The sequence below is a fragment of the Pipistrellus kuhlii genome, unplaced genomic scaffold, assembly GCF_014108245.1.
Source record: "Pipistrellus kuhlii isolate mPipKuh1 unplaced genomic scaffold, mPipKuh1.p scaffold_m20_p_14, whole genome shotgun sequence".
Lineage (NCBI taxonomy): Eukaryota > Metazoa > Chordata > Mammalia > Chiroptera > Vespertilionidae > Pipistrellus > Pipistrellus kuhlii.
This window is the reverse complement of record NW_023425449.1, coordinates 32,137,439-32,158,050: the sequence shown is the minus strand read 5'-3', so window position 1 is coordinate 32,158,050 and position 20,612 is coordinate 32,137,439. Positions and strand designations below refer to the sequence as shown.

At 38.5% G+C, this 20,612-nt stretch overlaps 1 protein-coding gene across 5 annotated transcripts in view; it reads right to left on the bottom strand.

The window, feature by feature from the left end:
- Positions 1-9,793: 9,793 nt before the first annotated feature.
- The window catches only part of CUNH8orf34 (chromosome unknown C8orf34 homolog), a 226,540-nt gene continuing 215,721 nt past the window's right edge, over positions 9,794-20,612 (bottom strand). For all 5 annotated transcript variants that reach the window (XM_045581470.1, XM_045581469.1, XM_045581467.1 and 2 more), the window contains 2 exons: positions 12,001-12,060; positions 9,794-10,706 (listed from right to left, as the gene is read on the bottom strand). In XM_045581470.1, coding sequence (XP_045437426.1) covers positions 10,699-10,706; positions 12,001-12,060 — 68 coding nt within the window. In that variant the 3' untranslated portion in view covers positions 9,794-10,698. The remainder of the gene's footprint in view (positions 10,707-12,000; positions 12,061-20,612) is intronic.

Below are 20,612 nucleotides of genomic sequence, written 5' to 3'. Positions count from 1 at the left end.
GCTCTGAATCCCATCCCTTTTCTCACTATCAATGTAAACTTCGCCAACTTAATTTCTCTGGGTTCAGTTTCATTTATAAAATTCAAATAATCTTTGCCTTACATGGCTGAAAGAAGATTAGAGATAATGTACATTAGAGGACTGGAATATTGCCCAGCGTAAAAGGCCAGAAATGTAGAACTGAGTAAATGTATTACTGAGAGATGTGTTGTGAAATTCTTTCTCCCACGTTGAGTAGTCTTGGATGCGGATAAGAAAGGTTGCAGGCTCTTGGCTAATAGGACTGAAGTACCAGTTCGGAGTTTTTAATAAGCCTATGCTGTATACTATAGAGAAATGTCTCTCAGTGCATGATTTGGCTCAAATCCGGGGTCTATAGCATACTCATGACCATAGGAGTCACCTCTTCATCTAACAGCTACCATTCCCCCTACGCTCAGAACTAGGGAGTGCATTAGAAATAAGTCCCCGTTTAACTACAAGTGATCAACAGTCACTGCCCCAAATTGGAAATGTTTCCTTCACTTTTTAATAGTCGTGCAAAGAGAAAAATAGAGACATACATTTTTCTTTTTCTTTAATTTTCCCTAGCTACATGTGTTAACCCAGAAACCACAGTGTCTGATCTCACAGACTCTGTGTAGATGGCACAGAGTCATCATGCCCCCCTCCCCTTCCATTTCTGATTCTCTCAATTTCCTAACAAAGGGGCAGGGCCCCCACCTAGTGTCTTCTTGTATCAGCTATAGAGACAGAGCCAGGTGACATGTGTGAATGTGATTCTGGAACCAGCTCATAGCACCTGTCAAGAGCTTATTATAAGCATCTCTTCCATACTACATGGTGAGGGATGACCTGTTGGTAGCTTGGAATCAGCCACAGTGAGGGTACACTATCTGGCGAGCATACACCACATGCTGGGGCCTTAAACTGTGTCAGGTGGCTAGACACAGCACCGAGTTTGACCTTAACACATCCTTATCCCCAGCTTTTCCATCAGCTTCCCGGGCTTTAACACTTGCAGAATCTCAAATGCAGACTGGTTGTGATTGAACTTTGATATCTGCTAGAGGCGGAAAAGTTAGCATCGTATTTGACACCCTGCAAAGCAATGTCTTGGATTATTAAAAATGCATTTACTTAATGACTCTGAAAAGGAGAGAAAGGTCAACCCAAAAAGCCAATGCCCTGACAGCTGAGAGAAATAACAAACAGAAGCCTGGCAAAGGTTCATAGTGAGGACGCCCGCACCTCGCTCCAAACCTCGCCAGTCTGGCTATCGGGCTGGAAATCTCACAACCTCGGGCTGGCAACGGATGTTTCCAGGGTTTCCTGGGTTTGGCTCCGCCGGGAACACCACAGGCTCGCTTCACTTTCTCCTGTGGTATTTCTTCACTTCCGATTCCACAAGCATCATGCAGCCAAAGGATCAGGCAAACAAAACAAAGAGCATGAGAAAGAAAACAGGAAGGGCATTTGACGAGTGCCTTCAGCCTCCAGCGAGGATCTGGTTTGGTTTTCGTGGCAAGGGTCCTCATGTAGTTCAGACCGACGCAGGCACCCTGGGTTCCTTGTCATCCACTCATATTCCACTTGGCAAGATTTCATCACAGAGATACAGAGCGCTGAGGCCATCGTGTTGCTGCTCTGGCGTCTGTCAGCTCGCCTGAGGAGCACTGGCAGGCAGCAGTGAACCTGCTTTTGGAACCGATCAACTTGGCCGAAGAAGACCTTCTTCAACTTGTAATGAAAGCACATTTGCTGTGTTCCCCATGCATTTTTGACCAGAACATACAAGGATTTTGTTTTCTTTTTACACTTCCCAAAGATGATCTGTCCTGCTAAAATGCAATTTAAAAGCCATCAAGAGGGAACCCCTGAAAACTCACTGTGCCTTTGCCAAAGGTGTCCGTCCCAGGCAGGGCACATACGGCAGAGTGGAATGGTAGGGGAGTCATTCCCTCTCCTTCCCAATTAAAGGCCATTTCTAATGCGGCATTAATGTCTACATGGAAACAAAACCTCCTAAGTATTTTACCACGATTTTCAAGGGGAAAAAAATGAGGTGTGATGGGCTAGAGGCAGCCAGGAATGTCGGGGAATGAGGTGTCAAGTTGGGAGGTGTGCCAGGATTAGCCATAATCTCTTTCTTTGGACTGATCAAAGTCCGAAGCTGCCTGCCTGTGGCTCCACGTGGGGATCCTGTGCCTTCATTACATGGCAAAGAGTTTGGCCTGCTGGCCTCTCAGGAGGTACCTGCCTGCCTTTCATCCGGGCCTGCTTTTGAACACCCGGACAACGTCGCCTGTCTTGAATTATACATGTAATGAGAGTCTGTCAAAAAGTCTGAAGGAAAGAAATGGGGAGGACCAGGAATTCTCTCCGAAGACCAGGGAATAATGGTAAATATTTACTTTGAATCCCTCGCTCTTCAGCCACATCAAAGGGAAACGTGGTGTTGGAGGCTCTTTCAGAAAGGGGTGGGGAAACGGCTCCCACCTTGGTTTTATCTGACCACTTCCTCTCTGAAGCCAAGCCTGTGTGCTTACATGCACTAATGAAGAGGGGGAGGGATAGAATGGTCCATCCTTGGCTTTACACATTGGACAACTAGGGTTCAAACCCTGGTTCCACCGCTTCTTGGCTTGAAGAATACTTAGAGCGGTTAGCTTTAATCTGCTCACACATCAGTTGAGGGAGACAATAGCCAATGAAACAAATGCCTCCAGGTTCTGATGTTTTTAATCAGCAGAGGCCCCAGGTTTCAGGGCGCCGGGCTGAACTCATTGGCTCATGGACATCGATGCAGCTTTCTTAACATCCCAACCTGCTTTCTTCCTTGGTGCCCAGGCGCCCGTCAGCTGCTGCGCTTCATCTACAATCAGCAGTGTCTCTAGCAGCTCTGGTTCTTTAGTTTGACTAATATCCAGAGTATTCATATTATTATTCATATTAATGCATACAAGATACAGCAGAAGTCCATGCTAAGCATTGGAACCATAGCAGTCGCAACATGATAATTGTACTGACTGACACTCAGAGAAATTGATATTACCTACATCTACACAGCTTCTGAGGAATACAGCAGGTATTGAAACATTCGTTTCTGAAGAACAAACCACCTGGTCTTATTACTACAGTACACTATCCTTATCTTTCCACTTCAATAGGTGTCTATTTTGGCACAAAAATACTCCTTGTCATATGAAAGCTATGTTTAAATCTGGTTATCATTGGCAAAGATCCCCTATGTAAACTTAATTTTCCAAAGGCTTTTGTAACTGTCAGTGTCAAAAGAGTTTTCCAAAGTAAACAGTTCTGTCTTTGGAACACAAAAAATCAAAGATAGAAAGGAAGGTGTTTACAATGTATTAAATCATCATATGAAATTATGCAATCAGTTTCCTCAAACCTGGTGTTCTAGGCTTGGGTCTGCCTATGGAAATGTGACATCCTTCTACTCTATCTATCCGGTAAACCTCATAGACTTGAGAAGCTAACTCTCTTATTTTCCATGTGAAACTTGATTCTATCTTGAGGTTCTAGAGTCATGTAAATCCAAAATTATAGAATATGCATGAGATATAATCCTAAATGAAATAACATGACCATCTTGTATGTATGTTAATATACGTAAGTGTGAAATTCTTTGATATAATAAACAAAAATTCAAGATAAGTTAAAACTTATGTTACACAGATAGACATTATCTTATGAATGCGTCTAGCTGCAATCTGCTTCTCTCAAAATATAACTTGGTAGTTTCTTTAAAAAGGATCATGGTCAGGCCCAGCCAGTGTGGCTCAGTGATGGAACGTCGACCTAGGAGGTTATGGTTTGATTTCAGTCAGGGCATTTGCCTGGATTGTAGGCTAGATCTCCAGTGTGGGGCATATATGTGGCAGCTGATCAATAATTCTCTCTCATCACTGATGTTTCTCTCTCTCTCTTTCTCCCTCTCCCTTCCTCTCTGAAATCAATCAAATATATACATTTTTAATAAAGATAATGATCATTTATATTAACCTTATTAAAAATGTCTCAGGAATGTCTTACATGACCTGGAACTAGATGTTTTGGAGCCATCATCTTCAGTAAAGAGAGAATTTGAGCTAGAATAAGTCAAATCCTAAGTCTTGACACTAAAGCCATACTGACCTCCATCGTAAAATAAATATTTATTTTTCACTCACATTACCTGTCCAATGCAGGTCAGTATTACACTCTAATCCACATGTTCATAAACCTAAACATCTTTAGACATGTCCATCTCAATTTATAACATCCAAGCTCACTGTAGCAGAAGAAAGAGTATGGAGAACTCACACATCTACTAAATGCCTTGAGCTGGAAGTGCTACACATCACTTCCACTGATGGCCCATTGGTCAGAATTAGTCATACAACCCTGCCTAACTACAGAAATCTTTCCACATACCCAGTGAGAAGAGAACTAGGTAGGGTGAGCAATCCTCATGTCTATCCAAGACCCAGAGAAAGGTATCTCATAATGAATTCAAACAATGTATATTAAGTGTTTTTTTTTTTGTTTTTTTTTTTTAAACTCAGTTTACAACTTACTGAAGACAGATGCATGGTTGTTTTCCACAGTAAAACACAATTTTCCATAGCTTGATTTAAGCCACTGATGATGTGATTCTGATTATACTCTTAGAAAAATGTCCTGTGCATGCTCATTATCTTTACCTAAAAAAAGTTTTTGCAAAATGTAGTAATAAAAATATAGCAATAAAAATGGTCCATAAGCACAAGAGTTCCCCTTTCACTCTGAATCCAGGTGGTAAACCTTGGCCAAGTCGTTCAATCAAATGCCTGTGGTTTATAAAGGGCCCTTCAGACACAGCTGTAATGCACGGCACAGGCCCCTGCCAAGTCTATCGGGTTAGTTGCAAGCTCTTTCAGAGGCTCCATTTTTAAACCATCGGTTGACCATTTCCCTAGAGAATCATGTACACTAACAACCTCAAAGCCGTTCCCTCCCCCTGCCATTAGCGAGGCCGTTTCTGAGAGAAAATTGCTGTATTTTTTCAGACACTGGGTCGGATTACCATTGTTGCCTTGCACGTAGCACTTAGGGATCTTCAGGCACATTTTAGATGATTATAATAATAGTGAGAAGAGCTGCCAAATCACAGCTCCTGCTCATTTCCAAATCCACTTATGTTGGCTTTGCAGAGATGGGTTCTATAAACATCAAAGGCTCAAAAGAGACAAGAAACCACTGTAGACATTTAAGAAAACAAACAAACAGAAAGAATAGTGGTAAAGAGAGCCAAAGGCAAACTGAAAAACCAACAAACATTTATAGTGTAGGCAAGCCATGATTTGCAGCAGAACAGCTCTGTCCCTAAGACCCCGGAAGATGATGGATGCTCCCACCTCTCCCTCTAGGGAGTGCCTCAGAAGCTTCAGTCTAGCAGCTGGCGATGCTTATTTTCCTTATAACCATCCAAAACTACATTGGACTTGTTTGAGAGAAAAAAAAAGGAAGATAAAAATCCTGCAGCAGAACTAATTCTTAAGCCGTTTCCTAAAGATTTTGTTGTGTCTTCACTATTAAGCAAAGAAAAAGGAATTCTCGAGTTGGATGTCTCTCTACACCCACTAAAAAGACCCCCAATCAGTGATGTCTTAGTTTTCCTTTCTAAATAAGGAAAACTCCATGTTCTTCAGTCTTCTCTCCCACTCCCATAGCCACTTTTCCCTCCATCCACCCACAGGAAGTTTCTACAGCCTCATTAAACTAGACAACTAAAGGTTGTTCAACAAATGAGCCCATGCTTGTCTCTCCCCTGAAATCCAGCTGTGCTTACAGGAACTAGGGACCTTGAAGTGCACGGATTTTGACCCTCTGCTTCCTAGAAACAGTGTGTGGGCCACCCACTCTGTCCAGTCTACATAAAAAAATCTTTACTTTTGAAATCATGTTTTCAGTCCCTTAAGTGCTGGTGTGTTCCTGAGTCTTCTTTCTTCTTCTCACTGCACTCGCTCTCATTGAGGGATGCTATCTACTGCCTTGATTTCTAGTATGCTCCACTGGGCCCTTTTTAGGTTGATGAGGCCAACGTCTTGGCTGTGTTCTCAGCCTCTTTAAATTTTGACATGTCCCCAACTGAACTCCAGCCACATCGTCCCCTCATTCCAAACGTTATTGCACTACCAGGTGTGCTGGCCAGAAATCTGCAACTCCTCCCACACATCTTTAATCATCAACCATCTAAATCTCTCTCCTAAGTACTTCTCTGATGTTGATTACTGGAAGTGTCCTAGTCATTCTCCAGTCTCCAGTCTTGTCCCTTGATGATCCATTTTCTACACTGAAGCAAAACATGGTCTTTCTAAAATGGAAATATTACTATTTGCATGCTTAAAACTCTTTGGTGTGCCTCACTTGCCCGAGTACAATATATCTTCTGATACCCTTAACAGCTCCGCTGCTAACTTCTCCTCTGCATCACTGACAACGCTGCGTGTCCCCTATGTCCCAGCAATACTCAGCTGTCCATATCACCTGATAGGCCATGTTTTTCTTCTCTCGGGGTCTTTGCATGCGCTGTTCTCTCAAAATACTCTGCAGCTCCTTTCTCTATTACTGTCCCCAATTAACCCAACTTTCCCCAATTTCACCTGAATTACCCCCCTCATTTAGATTACATCACCACCAAACCATGCTAAAAGGTGTTTGTTAAAAAGAGGAAACAGAAGAAAAAAGTAAAGATATAATAGAATCAGGGGCATAGAATGGGAGGAGATTGATAATTCTTAGGGGAAAAGGGTTGTCTGTGTGGAGGGTACGGGAAGACTGGACAAAAATCATATACCTATGGATAAGGACAGCAGGAGGGGGGGAGGGAGGAAGTAAGGGCAGAGGGTGGAGTGGGGACCAGGTGGAGGGGAGCTATTGGGGGGGAGGGAGAGGGGAGAAAGGAGAAACAATTGTAATAATCTGAACAATAAAGATTTATAAAAAAAAATTAAAAAAAATAGATTACAGCTTAATCAAAGCCAAGATTCCTTATCTGAAATGGAAGTTAGATATTACTCAGGTGTGATCCTTTAGCAACCCGTGTCACACTCTTAAACACTGTTTGTCAGTGTTATGTCCATACCAGCCACCAGCTCCATGAATGCAAGAACCACATCTGCCCCAATACTTCTCGGCCCCCCGATCTAATAAGGTGTTAGGTACTAGTACATAGAGGGTTAGTACATAGAGGGTGAGTTGAATAAGTTAGATACAGCTGGGTGGGGGGCTTGAAATTCTCAGTGGTCTGTGGAGGAGCTATCCTCTTTTTCTTAAAGAAAGAAGGTAAAGCAATAGCTAGCCAAGGTAACACTTCTCTTCTCCGTCTCTTAGTGTATCTTATAGTGACATCATATGAAGAGAGTTGAAGTTCTTGCCTGTCTCTTCCCTGGAGGCTCCACCCATGGTGAACATTTTCCTGGCCTTCCAGAGCATCCTAACCACAGTTAGATTCTTAACATATTTGCCTTAATACTTCTAAATAAGGCTTTATTATTTTTTAACTCCAGAAACAGTTTCCTAACTGGTTTTTCCATGTTTGCCCATTCCCTGTGTTTCCTACTCTGTCATTTTCCCCCTGCTGCCAGGGTGAGCTGTCCTAGCTATCCATCAGACAGGTCCCTCTCCTTCCTACTGTGGAAAATATTTAGCTGCTCTCGCTAGCAATGGCTTTCATCCTTGGCTATTCAAGTAAAAAGCTTTTAAATAAAACTGGATGGCTGGGGTCCACCTCAAACCAGCTGCATCCTAATCCCAGAGAGGCTTAAGCATCTGTGATTCGGAGGAGTGACCTGTGTTAAAGACCACAGAATGCCGTATGTTCTTTTTCCTAATCCAGCTCGTGCCCACTTCTCTGTCCCATCAACTGCCACCTCCTCACATACTCTGTGTGCTCCAGTAATAAATACCATGTGCCTTTTGTTCTCATCCTCATGTACACTCTGCCCATCCAGACTTCCATACTGGCTTCATGCTGTTGCTCCCACTGAGACCCTCGTATTTGCCTTTGTTGCTCCATTGACTTCATCTCATCATTAGGGAACCAGCTGAGGTATCTTTTCTGTGGATCCATCTTTGACTTCCCACCCACCCCACAACTCATGCTCTTCCAAGTCCAGATCTTCAGATGGGTTCACAACTGCTCTTTTGGGCTCCCATAAGAACCTAGCTTATAAATGTCATCCTCACTGCCATTACACTTTATTTAAATCATCTGTTCATATGAATGTTTCCCCCACTAGACTGTGATGCACTGGAGAGTGAGGATCTGGTGGTCTCTATGACCAGAAGGTCAGGACTGCTAGTCAGGGACACCCAGAGGCCAATGCATGACTTAGGGCCAAAGCCATCTCTCTATAGAGGTGATGTTTGCATAGAAAATTTAACAAATATTTCTAGAACCTCCTTTCCCATGAGGTTTTCAAGCCTTACCATTGAAATGACTCTGAATCTTTGTTAAAAAATGCAAAGGAGGCAAAATGAGTAATGGCAGCCCAGATGAGTGCTAACAGATTCCGATTTCACATGTAACACATGAAATAGGAGCTGGAAAAACAATCTAGAAGAATTTCCTAATTTGTTCTAGTTGTTTACTGACTTCGACCTCTGTCTTTAGAGTTGACAAAGAAGAAAGAGCAAAGGTTGTGGAGTGTGTGTCTGTGTGTGTGTGTCCTGCCTAGTTGGCATAGTCAAAGATTCTGTCCTTGGGAACACTCTAGCTTGGCTTTTCTGAGCCCTCTTCTTGACCAGACCTGAAACTTGGCCTATAAAAACCACAGATTCTCAGTACAGATAATTCCATCCACCACAACACACTGTCACATTAAAAGACTTGAACAAACACTTACATAGTTTTTAATAACTCAAGGCAGCATCCCTAGGAGATGACTTCTGCCCTCTTTAGTTCCTGTCTGGGAAAGCTCAGGGCTGCCGAAAGGAATTTCTGATTGTTTTCAGCCAACACCTGAAGACAGACCCTGTTTCCCAGTCTCTGTGGGAGGACAGAAGTAAAACTTTGATAATAAGCAACAGTGGGCAAACTCAGATAAGTTTCATGGAACAACTTCCTTTAAAACATTTTCATTCCCCCAACTCTGTTCAAGCCAAAGAAATTTTCCATTCCTACTCCCTCACTCACCCTTCAGAATATCCAATCACCTCTGCATAAATTGAAGTTGAGTTCAGTTCATGATGGGCCCTCTTCCCTATTTCAATAGTTTATCACTGATTAAAAATATATATTGCCACTTTAATTAGTATCTAGCTTTCTTTGTCTTTGGTAAAATTAAAAAAAAATAAACTTGATATCCTGGTAGATCTGATTCCTGAGGTTGATGTAGCACTTAGTAGGGTGACTGTCCCCAGAAACAGGTCAGTGGACAAGAGAATGACAAAAACTGACCAAGTGATGGTTGGAGGAAAGAATGGTTCAGATGAAGGCAATAGGGATAACACATTTTAAAGAAACAACATTATGAATACAACAAGTATTTGGATCCTCAGTTAAACATATTTGAAGAAATATTCTCAGTGGTAAGGATATTTAAATAGAGAACTGGCCTGGTCCTGTAAACTTATTCTCATGTGTTTTCTCTGTTCTGCTAAATACAATATATTGTTTTCTAAGCCTTTAATTGTTTCTACATATTAAATACAACTTTTATAAAAATTAGCCTCATGAGTTTATATGCTCAAGAAAATGTTAATGTAAGAAAATTTATTATTTGACTTAGGAATATTACTTCATTCATACAATAGGAACTTCTTTGTTTATTCTTTAGCCAGGTTCTAGCCTTTAACATTTGTTTCTTTGACAGTTATACAGGCAGTTTTATCATTTAATCATATGCCTTAAAGGTCCAGAAAGAAAACTTAGGTTAAGACAATTAAAACAGTTGAGATGCCCAATAAATTACTTAGATCCATTCACTTTGCATCAATGCATAACACATTCCAAAAGCAAGCACATATCAACTTTAAAATGGATAGTCTTAGTTGGGTTCAATAACTGCATAAATGGTCAGTTTTCATTGCATATGCGTTGGGGCATGCATTTCATTCCTTATTGATCTGCTTTATTGAATTAACATATCAATTATGTGTTTTTGTAAGGAGCAGAGACAATAATTGCAGAAAGGATCAGTGGTGGAGAATGCACCTCACTCTGCACAGAACATATAGGGCAGGTCATGACACTGAACAACAGCTAACTCCCAGAGATACCCAAGTGGCACATCCTGGCACATGTGGGTAAGTATAATGTTTATTAATCTAAAAAATGAGAAAATATTATAAAAATATAAGAAATAGAAAAATCCCAGACAAGTTAAAATACAGAAAAAATTTAAGCCAAGTCTTTTGAATCAGGCAATATTTAGTGTATCAAATAGTAACCTTAATAGCTAGAGTAATCTAAACCCAGGGCACCAACCATGTCAAAAGGCAGCAGGCATGCTGACCACCCAGAATCCTTTGCCAAGGTTAGTGTTCCATGATTACTGGCACCCCCATTGTAACAAGAGTACTTGTTTGTTATTGATACTATAAAAATAACCATTCTTTAAATGATTACACATAGTAAATAAAATTAGGATTATACATAAGTATTTGAATAATTTCAATTTTCTTAAGGACCACTTGCAATCTCTGCCTGTTTCACAGACCTGTAGGAGAGAAACAAAACAAAACAAAATGTGCTTAATGACACGTCTATAATGTAGCATTAAAAAAAAAAAAAAGATGTGTCAACTTTATCCATTCATCTACTGATGAACAGTTAGGCTGTTTCCTATCTTGGCTATTATAAATAAGGCTGCAATGAACATGGCTTTTTGAGACCATTTTGTATGTAACCATTTATTTACAGTATTGTGAAGACATAAATATATAACTGTGTGTGTCTGTGACATATACAACAAAACTAAAGTATATATAATATACTGTGTTGTGACTCACATTTTATGTAAAATTATAAAAATGTTTTCCATATTAGAATATACTAATATATAGAAATAGGTAGGTAGATCTATCCAGTTAATATATGTATATACCCGGATAATATATGTATATCCCCAGTTATTATATGTATCACCCATATTCCATTATGTAGATTGCTATACATTTTTAATAAATCCTCTTTTGTTGATCATTAGATGATTTTAAAATTTTTACACATTTTATATTTTTTATTATAAGACAGTTCTCATGTTTATTATAAAACTTGTGCAATGAACATAATAATATTCTGATAACTACACAGTGCTGCATTGTACAAATTGTTTTTTTAGGTGATTTATTAATATAGAATGATTGGGTCAGTGAGTAATCAGGGCAGAACAAAACTGAATGAGCTGCCAAAGTAGAGGGTATACTTTTCATTTTATGTAGAAGCTGAGTGACCATTTGGTAGGGGCTGTGCAGAGAAATGACCAGCATGATATTGGAAGAGATGTAACCCGTTTTACATTCTTTCTAATTTTGAAATGCTGTGACTCTGAGTGCTAAGAACAAACTCAACCTTTGCTTCTCTCTGTGACATATTTGAGAGAATATACTATGAACTGCTCATGTTTATATATTCACTTCATAGGCTAGATCTGAAATTGTTCTGAGATGTTGTGTCTCCGGGATATATTTAAAGGTGCTACAGAATCTGTGGACTGCACAGTGGGAGAATATGTTTTCATCTCACATATGTTTAAAAGTGATTTTCCTGCCAAGAAGAAGAGTTCAAATTCCCTTTCTACCTCCCCAGTGAGCACAGATTCAGTGAGGAGCCAGAGAGCCACACAACATCACAGAAAGAAGGAAACCTTTGTGCAGAGGACCTGAAGGAAAATCTTTTTTTTTTCTCGTTATAGGCCATGAAGACTATTTTAGAAAATCTGATCCTTGGGCAGTTTTGGATAGTACCCATAATCACCCGACATTAATAGTAAGCGCCCTGAGCGAACGTACCAGAGTAGACCAGAGTAGGACAAGAAGAGCACGGAACACAAAGAAGAAGGTCGGTAGAACCTGCACGATGGGAAAAAAGAGAGAGGGAGATAACACGCTTCACTGGGAAGCATCTGTTAAACACAATCCCCCCTGGTTTAACCAACTTTGAGTGAGAATGAAATGAAATTCACAGTAAAATTACATTTATACTATACAGTGAACTGCAATCACATATTTTAACTGTTCAATAGTGAGTATATTTTCACATCATAATTCAGTCATGTTCAATTTAAACTTTATTTTTAAATAAAATCCAGCCCCAAATGCCCCTCTGAATAGTGTTAGGAATATACATGTCGGTTGCAGGAAGACACTATCTCAATGCAAGTCGTAATGCTTATGTTCAGCATGGGTTAGGCAGGAAAGCAGTACCCTACAGGCTGTTACCTTAGCACAGCTTATTCTGGATTGGATATATACATGTCACAGTACTGTGATGCTGTAACATTTGTAATTTCATGTTATCATCACAAAGTTATTGAGCTTTACATGAAGTAGTGCATATAGATACATATATACTACATCTATAATACTACATGCTAAATGTAATTACTCTGAATATATTCCTAAGGCAGGAGAGTAAACCTAGTGGGAAAAGATTAAAACCATGAGGAAGTAAAGAGGATAAAAGCAGTGAAATAAAGGAATCAGTACACATCAAAGATGTTAAAGGGTCTTAAAAGTCCTACAATTAAAATAACTATTTAACCTGATGTTTAGCAAAGTGATTAGATGATAGAATTTTATGTAACTCACTTTTAAAAATTCTATAGGGATCCATTGGTGGGTACTGCTTCAACCAGAGTCATATCAATGCAATTATTGGTTTATATAATTCAGCAGTGAAAGAGAAAAAGCATAGATTTGTACTCAATAGACCAGAATTCAAATCGTGGCCCCATCCGTTCCTATATACTAGTAGGTGAGCTTGAGTCAGTAGCATTGCTCAGAATTCTCCACTGAGGATTCTTATAAAAAAAAATGCCTTTGGAAGTATCATTAAGGAGTGGGCATTTGATGGTTTTACAGTATTCAAATTTATATAAATAGGAGCTACAAAGTACATTTGGAGTGAAGGTGGTTGTGATGATTGTATATGGAAAGGGTGCTATATTTAATAAAGCTGGAGAACTTGGTACATTTTTAGAAGTCTTAAACATGGAAGGATTTTGGAACAAAATAATGATGCATTCACCTTTGGGTTGAATTAATGCTCTATGTTAGAGGTTCTCAAATTTTAAGGGTATCAGGTCAGCTGGAGAGCTTTTTAAAACACAGATTGCTGTGAGCTCCACTATCAGAGTTCCTGACTTTAGGAAATGTGGGATGGAGGCCAAGGGAATTGCATTTCTTACAAGTTCCTAAGATGTTGTTGTTCATGGACCACAGGTTGAATATCAATATTTCATGTAGCATGGACTTCAGGGTGAAGAATAAAGCCAGCTGTGGCCTGACATACCTGAAGAAAAAGGAGTAGTGAAGTGTGTGGGCACCAAACAAAATCAAAGTGTAGAGTATCTTAAGGGCAGGAGGTGTGGAACAGAGATCCTATATAATAAAGAGCTAATATGCTAATTAGACCCATTGGCGAAATGACCTTCCAGAACTACCAGTGGGAAGGGCCGCAAGGCAGCCGGGCTGTGAGGGCTAAGCCCCTAGCATGAATTTCGTGCATTGGGCCTCTAGTTAGAATATAATAATCTAAAATTTTAAAGTTGGATGCTATTTCACATTTGACAAAAATAAATAAATAAAATAAAAAATACATTACCACAGGAGACGATTACATTTGAGATAGTCAAGGAATGATAATGGTCGGACATTGGATAAGTCACCCACTTAATAGTCAAATTTTCCTAATAGGAATTGTGGTAGAGAGGAAAACAGCAAGCCAAATGTAAGTGCTCCATATGAAAGAACAGAAGTGAGTGGTAGGATTATAGTGACAGAGAAACTGGACAGCAGGACAAATGGTGTGAACCTAAAAAAAGGGAGAGTTTCAAGTAGACTGTTTCATGCTTCCTCATGGTGCAAGCACCATGTCAAGACACGTGGCAACTGAAAGAAGGATCATCTTCCCTGGGGAAGGAAGAAGTGTCTTCTAGAAGAACCCATTTCAAATAAGGCAAAGAAAGGCATGGGGAGTGTTATTTGAATAGCATTGAAGGAGAATCGGTTTGCAAATCAAATTCCATTTGCACAGGGTACAGGGGAAAGTTCTGAGAAATATATCAATGGCGGTAAAGAATACAAAACATGAGATGGTTTTACTTTGACAGGGTCAGTAGGGCAAGACAGAGTGGCTCAGGGTAACAGGAATAAAAAAAACCCAGAAGTAACTGATCTCAAGTTTCTGAACTTTGGTACAACATTGTTCTAATATAGCAACAACCTTACATGGCTTCCCTCTGTGAAGTGGGACTACATATCAGGGGATAGCCCATTACTTTTCATACTTGGGGGAATGCAAGGAATGAAGCAGCTTTTGTGTGGTGGGGAAAGAGAGAACAAAGCAAGCAAGCAAGGAGCCATACATTCTAGAAATAAAGGTAATTTGTTTATGCATAGAGCTTCCTTCTTTTCTTCTTGAATGCCGTATATACAGGTTTATTCAGTAAAAACCAGCGGCACAAATCACCTGAGGCAATGCGTTTCAAATGAGTGTGTGGAGATTGACATAAAAGGCTGCATTAAAGCACCCCACTCTTTGCAACTCTGAATTACCATGACCCCAGAGGAGAACACAGTGAACATGTGAAGTGTCATTGAACATATCATGTTTGGTCATGTGTGTATTGATAAAACCTAACGCTGTCCATGTTCCTAATCATGGCCTTCCTGAGTAATCAGAAGATGCGACTCGGGCTTGGCCACTTCTCCAGTCACTCCACCCATCAGAACTAAATTTAATCATGCATTCATGCAATTCATCCAGTAGATATTATTTAGTAAATAGTGAATCTAAAAATACTTATTAAATAATTGTGTGCTAAATGCTTACAATGTAAAATATGAGTATTACAACAAAATGTTCCCTAATAGGTTAGTTTTTGGAATTAAATATGTGGAAGCAATTTATAAATTATAAAGCCTATGTAACTAGTGGAAACTTTCTGAAAATTGTGAATGTTAACAAAAAATGGGTAATCTTTTTGGTCCTAATATGAAGGAGAAAGTCACGTGGAATTTACATTTCAGAATATAAATAAAAACTCTGTTTTTGGACTGAAGAATGTTTAATTATACTAAAGTTGATATAGAGTTTGGGGATATTTAGTCAACATTTCATAACAAGTCATTTCGAAGACATTTGGCAGCATGCTTTGAACAGTTGTTCTATTTTAAATAGCTTACTATGGGATTGAAAACATGCTTAATGTAATTACTAAATGTTGTTTATTTTATTCTGTCAAAATTTTATTTTTTTATGTTTATCAAATATGCCTCCCTTAATTTTCTGGATGACTTTGCCTGTAGATAATAATTCAGTTCACAGTGTAAATATAACTAAATCAAGTTGAAGTTATATTAAAAGCAGATTTCCTACCCAAATGTATTACTGCTTATTTCTTTACATGTCACTTTCCCTATTTTCATGTTTCATAGTATTTTCTTTATGATACAAACTCTTTCAGTGCTCAGTGAAATAATTCCTCTCTTGATACTATTTATACACACATTTCTCCCACCGTCCCTCTTAATTTAGCTTCTAGAGATGGAATGACATTTCACACTAGAACATATGACCTTCGATTAAGTTAGAATGTAAATTGCACTTATTAATCATGTACCCTTGGGAAAGGGTATTTAATAAATCTAAGATTTTAAAATCAGAGTACTATCACTCACACATTTATTTGTTAAGACTCTTGACCAAGAGGATAAAAGGAGATACTACAAACATTTAATAAATGTCAGTCCTCTTCCATTTCCTCCTCTTTTAGAGAGCATGTGTTTCTATATAACCTTAAAATGTCAATTACTCATAATAATTTTTAAAAATGGAATTCTGTAATTCTAAATATACCCCCCCAAGTTGATTTTGTAGTTTTATTGTATATTAGTGACTGGGTTCATGCACATTGAAAGGAAATTAATTAGGAAAAGTATTTTAATATTCACCCTTTCTTTATAATAGAAGTGTCAGAGATTAAAGAAAATTAGGGAAACTGTCTTTGAATTAACTTAGATAGGAGGCCAGTATCAGATGGAGACAAGTATGCACGAGTCAACGTTTATTTATAAACTAGGAGCCTGGTGTACAGATACATGCACCAGTGGGATCCCTTGGCCTGGCCTGTGCCCTCTCACAATCTGGGACCCCTTGGGGGATGTCAGAGAGCTGGTTTTGGCCCATCCCCATAGGCCAGACCAAGGGACCCCACCAATGCACAAATCCATCCCCTGGGCCTCTTAGATCTTTGGTTAATCTCTTCCCACCTTTCCCTCTGAGATTCACCAGTTTGTTCCATGTTTCCATGATTGTACATTGAGTGTCTGCCTTCTTGGTGGTCAGTGCACGTCATAGCTACCGGTCAAATGGCCACTTAGGCTTTTATATATATAGATTAGGCTATGGGACAATTTCCCCAATTTATTATTAAATTAATGTTGATTAGAATATATGCTAGTTAGTTCTCTCAGTGAGAAAGATTTATTAAGATTTATTAAGCACAATGTTCTGTTCTTAGAACATTGATTACCCCCCTTTTAGTTTGAGAAAAGTAAGTGTGAAATAGGAGGAAAAGGGGAATCCTATATAATAAAAGGGTAATATGAAAATTGTCCTCTTGACTGGAGTACAACCAGGAGGCAGGGCCAGACCACCAACTGCCCATAGCCCTTCCCCCCATCTGGCCCCACCCCTGATCAGCTTCCCTACCCCCACTGAGGGCAGGGCTGGCCCCAACCACCTGTAGTTCCTGCCCCCTGCTGGCCCAGCCCAATCAGCAACAATTGTGCTGGGCCAGCCAGATCCCACCCATGTACGAATTTGTGCACTGGGCCTCTTGTGAAATAATAAGGAAGGTTGGGATCAGTGATGGAGTGGCTATAGGGACCCCATTGGTAGGCATGAGATGAACTCACACAACCAGAAGGATATGTGAGAGCTTTGCATAAGATGATGACACTTCCCGTGAGTCCACACAGGAAGAGGTTACTCTTTTTTGCCCCAAATTAAGACTATATAATCTTTCTCTCCTCTAAAGTGCCAACATATACTAGAGGCAACAAGTTGAATGCAAAAGCCATAGAATAATTAAGAAAAATGAGATTTGGCTTTGTAAATGAAAAGATAAATTATTACCAGTAAGTAAAAGGTGGAAAGTGTTTGGCAGAGAATCTTGGAGGAGAGCATTCTCTTTCATTCTCAAGTAGTTAATGTACCTTTGATAGTTAAAATCTGGGAATTGAGCAAACATAGATACAGCTGAGTGTGAGTCTTTCTCTGCAATTTACTAGCTTATGGACAATAGGGAAGAAGCAGAAACTTTGATGAGTCTCCTAATTCCCAATTTTTCCAACTCTATCAGAACTTCTAGAAAAAGAAAATTAGCCTCGCACTGACATAATTAAATGTCACATGTATACTCACAAAAAATTGCAGAGAGAAACTAACAAATGTCTGGCAACAAATTCCATGAAGGAGCGAGAGACTGATGTCCTTACGGGATAGAAGATAAACTAAATATTGTCTTTAACATTTTTGCATAAATAGAAAGCATTTTACATGTTATGTTGCTAAGCCAAAAAGTAAGAGCTTAGAATTAACTAATATTTACCAAGCACATGCTATGTGTCTGACACTATGTTTGGTACTAATTAAAGCAATAAAAAGTAAATCTTTTATTAGTCTATAAAAACAAAATGCAATAATCTGAAAAATGTGTTAATTATGCTTAAATCTGTTGAAATATATTGAAGTGAGAAATTGATAATCCAGTAATGGTTGGGTAAATAATTGAGATAAAGCATCCCACTAAAAACATGAAAAATACATTTAAAAGTATGTGTGAAGGCATCAGAGACCTTTCAAAGCAATAAAGTATTACTAGTACATGGCAAATATACAGGAGAATAAGAAAACAGACAGAAATTTTGAAAGTGGAATTTGGGGACATGCTTCTTTTAAAGGTACCTGCCAGTTACTGAAATAAATTCTGTGGGGCTGACAACCGAAAGAGAGATTGCAAAAAACTCCTAGAATTGGAGCTCCAGTGTTACTGAGGAAGGTGACTCAAACCCCCTAGGTTTGGGTTGCTACTCTGAAGGGACATACTACAAGAAAGGACTAAACACAACATGGGAATAAAGCCCAGCTTAAAATTTCAAATTTTTGTTGAATTTCAAATAATCTAGGAATACTTCTTTCAGAAACAAAGTAAAATGTTCTCTTGGAAGAAGTTAATTTCAAATTATCTCTCTAATTTTTCATATACAATTTCAATACTTAATAAAAAATAAACAGGCATGCATGGTGACAAGACTATGTGATCAAAACCCAAAATAATAATGGAGGATATTTTGAGTGGTGATATTATGGGTAATTTTTGTTACCTTTCTCTTAGCAAATTTCCATACATTAAATGCTAGACGTCAGATCTCTAGACATATTTATCCTACATAACTGCAACTATTTAGCCCTTGACAAATATCTAACCATTTCTCCCATAACCCGGCCCCAGTAACCATCATTCTATTCATTGAATCTCTGAATTTGACTTGTTTAGATTCTACATATAAGTGAAATCACACTTTTTTTTTTCCTTATTGTATCTGGCTTCTTTCACTTAGCATAATGTTCTCTAAATTCATCCATGTTGTTGCAAATTAGCAGATCTCCTTTTTAAAAAATGCATATTAATATTCCATTGTAATATACATAACAATTTCTTTGTCCATTCATTTTTGACAGCTACTTAGGTTGTTTCCATATCCTGGCTATTGTGAATACTGCTCCAGTGGGAGAGTAACTCTCTAATGAAGTGCTAATTTCATATTCTTTGGGTATGTACCCGGAGGAGAGATTGTTAGATCCTATGGTAGTACTAATTTTAGTTTCTGCAGAACTTTCACATTGTTTCTCATTATGGCTTAACAACCAATTTACATTAAAACAACAATGTACAGGGGTTCTCTTTTCCCCCCTACATATTCACCAACGCTTATCTCTTATTTTTTTTTATAATACACATTCTAAGACATGTGAGGTGATATTTCATTATAGGGTTTTGGTCACTTTTCCCTGGTTATTAATGGTGTTGAGTACCATTTCATGTACTTGTTGGCCATTTTATGTCTTTTTTTGGGGGGAAATGTCTATTCAAGTCTTTGCCCATTTTTTAAACAGGTTATTATTATTTTTTTACTATTGAGTTGTGTGAATTTCTTACATATTTTGAATATTAATCCCTTATTAGATACATAGTTTAATAAAATCTAAACAAAATAGTTGGAAAAGAAAAGAAAACCACCGCAAAAGACAATGAATAGTTAAATCAGTCTTGAGAACGAAGAACAGAATTGGTGGCATCACACTTCCTGATTTCAAATTATATTACAAAGCTATGGTAATTAAAACAGCACAGTACTGGCATAAAAGGACACATATGGACCAGTGGAACAGAAATAGAGAGCCCAGAAATAAACCCCAAGTATATATGGTGAACTAACGTTACACCAGGACACCAAAGCTACACAGTGGGGAATTGATAGCGTCATGAATAAACGGCTCTGGGGAAACTGTAAACTCATGAAGAAGACTTGCAGCCAGCCAATACATTTTTCTCATTTGTAACAATTCTTTCCATAGGATATAAGGCTTTCATATAAGCTAAACCCATCAAAGTTAAAGAATAAACTAGATTTTTCCTTCATGTTGTGTCCATTACTCTATTCTTTTTTTTTTAGCCACACCTAGAGCAAATATAAGAATATTCCAAGACAAACAAAAAGTATTTGGTGAAAGTATTAAAAACATGTGCTACTCATTCATACTTTTGATTTTTAAAAATAACAAAAAATTGGACCATGTATCTCTTATTTTTAATTTTAAAGAATTCAACTCCACAATCCAGCAATTTTCAGTATTTTTCCATCTAATTGCACATGCAACAAATAGGGATAATTTTGATTCATTCACACCAGGCGGCTAGTGTTGTATTGGCTGTTGCCATTTCTTATTTGATATTCTAAGGGAAAAGTGGTTAGTTGTCCCTAAGTAGCCAGGTATTTCATGTTATAAAAATTCTTGTGGCACACCATTTGAAAATCACTGCTCGAATCCAATGAATTTTGCAGTCCAAAATAACAGTTCGGCTGTCTTGTTGTTTAAACACAGGCTTCTCTGACACTTGTTATAAAATTTTCTGACTATTATTGCATGTGGCAAGGGCATTTTAATAAACAAAGAAGGTAGTATGAAGCATGCAACTTTATGTATTGCTGAGCAACCTGACCCCATTTTCCCATTACACTTAATAATAGTTTAGTTTGTGAGATTATGTTAGATATGTCATTAAATGCAACCTTTTAAATTTTTCTAGGAGCTTAGAAATCAATTGAACCAT